General features: G+C 33.0%; 1 protein-coding gene across 1 annotated transcript; it reads left to right on the top strand.

Annotated features, from left to right (window-relative positions):
- Nucleotides 1-1516: 1516 nt before the first annotated feature.
- On the top strand, nucleotides 1517-5175 carry LOC145000726 (protein ECERIFERUM 2-like). Its single transcript, XM_078959991.1, has 2 exons — nucleotides 1517-2020; nucleotides 4048-5175. The coding sequence occupies exons 1-2, from the start codon at nucleotides 1574-1576 to the stop codon at nucleotides 5026-5028; spliced, it is 1428 nt and encodes a 475-aa protein (XP_078816117.1). The 5' UTR covers nucleotides 1517-1573; the 3' UTR covers nucleotides 5029-5175.
- Nucleotides 5176-6732: the final 1557 nt, after the last annotated feature.

The raw sequence follows: 6732 nt of genomic DNA, 5'->3' as shown, positions 1-6732 counted from the left end.
GGAGGCTAGATGTTGGGAACCTTTGGAAGCGTTGGTGTTGGCACAATCTTGGATCGATATTTCAGAAGACGCGACGGTTGGAAAAGACCAAAAGCATGACCGCTTTTGGATTCGCACAGGTTCCATAAAGGAATGAGCCGTGGAGAATACCGTTCAAAACATCAAGTGTACTCCAAATGGGGGAAGATGAACAAGGAAGTCATGTTGTTTAATGACTTGTGGAACAACATGAAACGTCAATGGAAAAGTGGAGAAAGCGATGAAGTCATTTTGTAGAAAGCGTTGAAAGTGTATCAACAAGAAAATCTGAAGGCTTTCAAGTTTCTGGAAGTTTGGCATTTTTTGAAAGATAACAGGAAATGGCTGAGTAGCAAAACATTTGACCAACATATCGACAGTGGGTCAAAACGCAGCAGAACATCTGAGTCCGACCACACTACATCAGATGCTCGTGTTCAGTTTGATCTGAACGAAGATGAACCTGTTCCAGTTTCACCACCTTCCCGACCATTGGGAAGAGACAAATCAAAAAGCAAAGGCAAAGGCAAAGCGTCGGATTCAGATGATTTGAAAGAAATGGGAACCGACATGAAGGATATAAAAGAGAGAATGGATAAGATTTTGAAAATTGCTTCTGAAAGAGAGCTTCGGAAACAAAGGGAGAGCGACATGCGAATACTAGCAATGGACACGTCGAATATGACCGGGGCGGAGCTTGAAGTGGTTTTGGCGATGAAGGAGGAAGTGAAAAACCGTTACATGAATCGTGGTTAATTTCTAGTTTTTTTTTTTCAACTTTTTAATGGTTTCTTGTGTGTGTGTGTTTTTTTTTTTTTTTTTTTTTAAAGTTGTTGGTTTTTTGTTTCTACTTTGTTTTTCTAAATTTTTAGGTTTTTTTTTTAAAAAATTAGGCAATGTATGGTATTTGTATTTTTATTTAATGAACTATTATGTTTTTAAAATTATGTTTTTTTTATTAAAAAATAAGTTTTAATAAATTAAAATAGTTAACAAAAAAAACAAAAATAAATAAATAAATAAATAAAACTAAAACTGTAGCACCACACCCTTGGTGTGGCAAGAAACCACACTTAAATGGTAAACTGTGACGTGGCGCTTACGTGGCGAGGGAGAGAGTGCGGTTTCGGTGGCACCACTCCCTCCAGTCTAATAAAATACAAATATTAATAAACATTGTTAGAACAAAAAAAATGTTATCAGTTTCTTTAATTTGTCGATTAAAGTTGTTAGTTGACAAGAAAATAGAATAATGATTACTTTTGAAGCAATTTGATCTAGAAAAAATAAAGGTAGACCCTACTTAATTAAAACTTGAATGAAATAAAGCTTGCTAAAGTTGTTGGCTGGTCTTAAAAAACGTCGAGCTCCCATTTATGATAAATTTCTTGGTAATAGTGCCATGTGGTTGTGAAGAAACATCAATTTAATGAATCCAACTAACAACTTTAACCTAACTTCCCTTCCATTATTTTTCCAAATTTAACTCCATAATTATCATCATCGTCATATAAATATTAACAAAAAACCATTCATCTTCTTCCAAGTTGCAACCATGACGACGACTCGAACCACCCATGTCAACGTCCACTCACGACTCACAGTTGTGTCCAGCATCCCGACTGAACCAATGGGTTCGACCTGTGGTCTGACCCCAATCGACCACACCATGGGCTCACACACTGTTCATATTATCTTCTACTATCGAACCAGCCCGTTTTCGAAAAGAGGCCGGTTCGCTTTGGATTTGGATAATGTTCGGGTTTCACTTTCGGATCTTTTATCCAAGTATCCACGGATGACGGGTCGGTTGTTTCGTGATGGTGAAGGTAACTGGGAGGTTAAGTATAACGACGCCGGCGTTAGGATGTTTAAGGCGGATGTTGGAACCACTGTTGATGAATGGTTGAGATTTGCTGATGAGTCTGATGAGAGGAATCTAACGGCGTGGGAGGAAATGCCAGATGGCAATCCTACTTCATGGTCGCCGTTTCAGATTCAGGTAATTTTAAGTTACATCCTTTGAATTTGGTGTTATTCACATTCTGTACCCTATTTATGTGATTCTAAACAATTAAGTATCAACTACTGACTGTGAATACGATTGGATCGGATTTGGACAGTTTGAAATTAGTTTATTAAATATGGAAACCTTAACACTTTTGATAGCTATTGCCAGTTGGGGATCCTACCGGACAAGGCCAAACATACATAGGATAGATGCCGTTTGTTTCATGTTTTCTGTTTTCATTAAATTCATCAACTACGGTATATATAAAACCACAAAAATTATTTTTTTATATTATTTAAAATATTGTATCCTTTTATTTAGAATTATATCATCATCTATGAAAGTGATGGTATACTGGTGGGTAGTTATATTCTACAATATAATTTATTTATATTCGAAATACACATGTTTTTAATATTGGGGTGGTCTGTTATTATATATATATATATATATATATATATATATATATATATATATATATATATATAAATGATATTAATATTAATTTTTAGCACTACTTATTATTCTTTAGAAAAGTAATAAAACACATTATAGATCTATACTAATTTAGCTCAATTATCAAACATAAAGTCAGTAAGTTATATCATGATTGGCTAAAATATAAACAGTAAGATTTAAACAGAAGAAAGAAGAAGAAAAAGTATTTGAGGCTAAATTCAACCCAAGGCTTTTTACCAAAAATATGGTTGATAAAAAGGAAAATTGCATAAAAGATTTTAAATTTGTGGATTGACTTTTTTTTTCTGTATTTTAGTTTTACTGAAGTTGGAGGTTTGTATTTTTTATTTTTTATTTTTTTCAATTTTACCTATTTTTGTATTTATGGTTCATTAAAAACCTTATATTTGGTAGAAATATTTGATTTTATCTTTTTTTTTTCTAGTTTATTAATGTTTTTTAAGTATGACAGAAAAATTCAGTTTTACTGGATAATCTGCAAGAAAATATAAAATTAAAAAAAAAATTGTAAAACTCCAACTTTAATAAAACATAAATACAAATATATGCATAAGAATGTCTATATATGTCATTTATTTTTGATAAAAAATTAATATTATATAATATCCTTTTATAAATTATATTTTCTCTTGAATTCATAGAAATATCTTTTATATGTTATATTTATAAACATATTCATATTATGAACAGTAAACTATGTGAGGGGCCTGTTTTTTATATAAATGATCCCTTAACTTTATTAAAGTTGTCAGTTTTGGCCCACTTTTCAGATTTTATTCAGTTTTGGTCCATTTTTTATGTCAAAAACCACTTTTGAACCACTTCTGATTTTTTTTTAGTTAAAAAAAATGTTTTAGGCAAAACCCCAATCACCTACTAGTTTGTTTAAATACAAATCCAACCGAACTAATCGATTTTATCCAGGTGTTCTGGATCTTTTATGTCCATATCACAAATATTGGATATAAATAAGGTTTTCAATGTCTAGTTACATCAATAAAAGGAAAACGAATATAGTATAAATTTTGTTTTGGGTTTTATATTCCAGATGTCACTTTGTATAGATTATAGAACTCTTTAATTAAAATATACTTTAATTTTTTGATTGAATATCACGAATATTTTTAATTATCTTAATATAAGGTTTAAATATATGATTAGTTGGGTTTTTTTGTTTTGTGTGTGTGTGTATTTTAATTGATGACCTAGCGATCGAAATGCAATTTACTAAAACAAATTTAAAAATACATTTATTTGGGTCACTTATATAGTACTAATGTACTATATTAGAATCCTGTTAAATTATATATATCGTAAATAATGGTTACATGTTATATTAGTATAACTTAGAACATTGTTTTAGTGTTGGTATATTTATTTTACATATGATTGTCAAAATGTTATAATATTAATATGATTTAACTAGATTTTTTACTCTTGTTTGTTGTTTGTTTTGATATTTAATTTTATAAAATAATTTGAACATTTATAAATTATAAAAATCTAACAAATCAATACGTATTTCTTAAAATATTTAGGTGAATGAGTTTTTAGAAGGGGGGCTAGCAATTGGACTAAGCTTCAGCCACCTGCTAGCAGACCCAACCAGTGGGACTCTCTTTTATAAATCATGGACTGACGCCGACTGCGGCGAATCCACTGGCTACGACCCTCCGATCCTCTCGCTACCTCAACTCGACAATCGCCCGCCGCCCACTACCACTGATACCACTTCCATCACCACCGATTACTTGCAAAAAAATACAAAACTAGCACCAATTTCATCTGAAAAAATGGCCACATACGTCTTCAAATTCTCCAACTCAACGATGAAGCAATGTCTTTCCAAAATCTCCGATAGATCCCCCGACGCCACCCCATTTGATTACCTAACCGCATTGTTTTGGTCTCGAATCATCGAACTTAAAACCCAGATTGCGCTTTCGCCTACACAATCCATCTCCATATGTATCGATGCTCGGAAACTTCTTGATGTGCCAGCACCTATGAAGTTCTTCGGAAACGCCGTGAGTTTCTCAAAATTGTCTCTTCGAAACGAGATGCTAATGGGCGATGATGATGGGCTACCGGAATCTGTGGAAGCCGTACACCGCCATGTGAAAGGGATAAAAAAAGAGGATATTTTCTCAATGATCGATTGGATGGAAAATTGTAGGAAGGGATCGAATGGTGGGTATCCGCCGGCGATTCAAATGTATGGCCCTGAACTAACTTTTGTAAGCTTGGAGCACTTGATGATCCCGAAAGAGGAATCGACAGATGAATTGGAAGCGCTTGATTATGAGGCTAAGTTCAGGAACAACGAGAAACCTGTGCATGTGAGCTACCATGTGAGGAAAACGGAGGGCCAAGGGTTGATCATTGTTGCCCCTTCGCCAGAGGGAGGAGCGGCGAGAACGGTTACCGTGACGTTGCCGGTGGAGGAGATTGGGAAGCTTTGTGAAGATCCAGTGATAAGAGAGATGGAGGCTACTATGATTGTAAGTGGGAGGAGATAGTTTTTTTGTAGAGAAATTGAATATCTTACAATAAGTTTTGTTTAAATTTTGTGTTAAAAGGATAATGTTTCATGAAGGATGCTAGTTTCGTCACTTCGTGATTTGTACTTTTCCAATAAGATTAAGTGTGCTATGTTTTGTTGGTAATTTTTGATGTGCACATGTAATCAGGAGTGTTTGCGGTGCAGTTTAGAGTTGACACCGCAAACCGCACTGCACATGCGGTTTGAGTTTTTTGAAAATCGCAAACCGCACCATAAAAACTCTAAACCGTATTATGCGTTGCGGTTTCATGCGGACGGTTTATGTGGTTTATATGTAGTTTATGCGGTTTGATAAGTTGTTTCAGTTTATAACTTTGGTTGTTTTTCATTCAATTTAAAAACTTTCAAATTTTATTAATTATGTTGCATACCCTTTAAAAGGTATACATATTGCAAACAAAAAAACCATATAATGTTTTGTTAAGTTGTTATGAGGCAAAGCTTTATTTTTGCAGCGGGGGATTAATCGGTGCGCGAAAGCTGGCCCGGAAACCCTCGTTAAGAAGTTCCCTTTCCAAAAAAAAAAAAAAAAAGTTGTTATGAGTTATGAAATTTGATATCATAGTCTTTTAAGTCTTTAATTACTATATTTAACCATCGTGATATAGAATAAAGTTATTGGATAATATATATATATATATATATATATATATATATATATATATATATATATATATATATATATATATATATATATATATATATAGTGGCGGATGTGTGTGGTGCCCGGGGGGTCCCGGGCCACTGCTCCGCTTCGGTCCATTAGGGTAAAAAAAATCTATTAGGTGCACTGACTTCAAATTCGTTCGGATGACACTATACTTTTGAGAATTCGAGGCCCAAAAAATAAAACTATAAAAAATGCTAGTCAAACAAATAAAGAAAATTAGCCTAATACCTCAATTTAGAATTAGCCCAAATGCATTTTGAGTTTATAGCCCAACTACCCAAGTTGCTTATTTAATTTTTTAACCAATAGAATTAGCCCAATACCCAATCTCTATTAAGTGTCCATCGGCTTTTGAAGAAAATAAACTGAAGTGCTGGCCTTGTGAATGAGATTACAGGAAAAAAAAAATCAGCACTATGAACTGTGAAGTGAAGGCTGTCGACGAAAAAAAAATCGAATATCGGTACTTGCTTCTTTCAATCGATTTCAACCATTCAATTTTGTTTGGCTTGGCTTGGAACTCCTTTCAATTCTACAAATACAATGAAACAAGTAAGTATTGATAATTTTAGGTTTATAAAATTAGTCAAATTAGTTGCTTTTTTGTTGAAATTTCTTATTGTTTAGGTGAAATTAGTAGTTGTTAACCTTGAAATTACTTGAATTTACTTGGAATCTTGGATGGCATATTTGTTTGATATTGAATTGTTAGGATAAAATTGGGTCTTTTTTTAGAAGAACAAGCATCAATAAATCAAAATGAGTTACAGAGGTTATTACAACATTATTAATGCTTTTAGCTCAAAAACACGGGTGTTACAATATACACATATCATATGTCACAAATTACTTATTTTTCCTTCAATTCTAGTTAAATCACAAGTGAATCACATATAAATTACATGTGATTCGTATGTAAATCACAAACGAATCGCATATGAATTTGTAACGACCCATCCCTGGTATGTGGTTTTTAGTATTTATTTTTGA

The sequence above is a fragment of the Lactuca saligna genome, chromosome 6 (assembly GCF_052625555.1).
Source record: "Lactuca saligna cultivar CGN05327 chromosome 6, ASM5262555v1, whole genome shotgun sequence".
Lineage (NCBI taxonomy): Eukaryota > Viridiplantae > Streptophyta > Magnoliopsida > Asterales > Asteraceae > Lactuca > Lactuca saligna.
The sequence above is the reverse complement of the archived record's forward strand: the minus strand, read 5'-3'. Positions and strand labels throughout refer to the sequence as shown.

Bases quoted from the DNA above. Each gene is read 5' to 3' on its own strand.
- LOC145000726 (XM_078959991.1), top strand. From the start codon at position 1,574: ATGACGACGACTCGAACCACCCATGTCAACGTCCACTCACGACTCACA. The intron at 2,021-4,047 runs GTAATTTTAAGT...TAAAATATTTAG, and splicing joins GGTCGCCGTTTCAGATTCAG to GTGAATGAGTTTTTAGAAGG.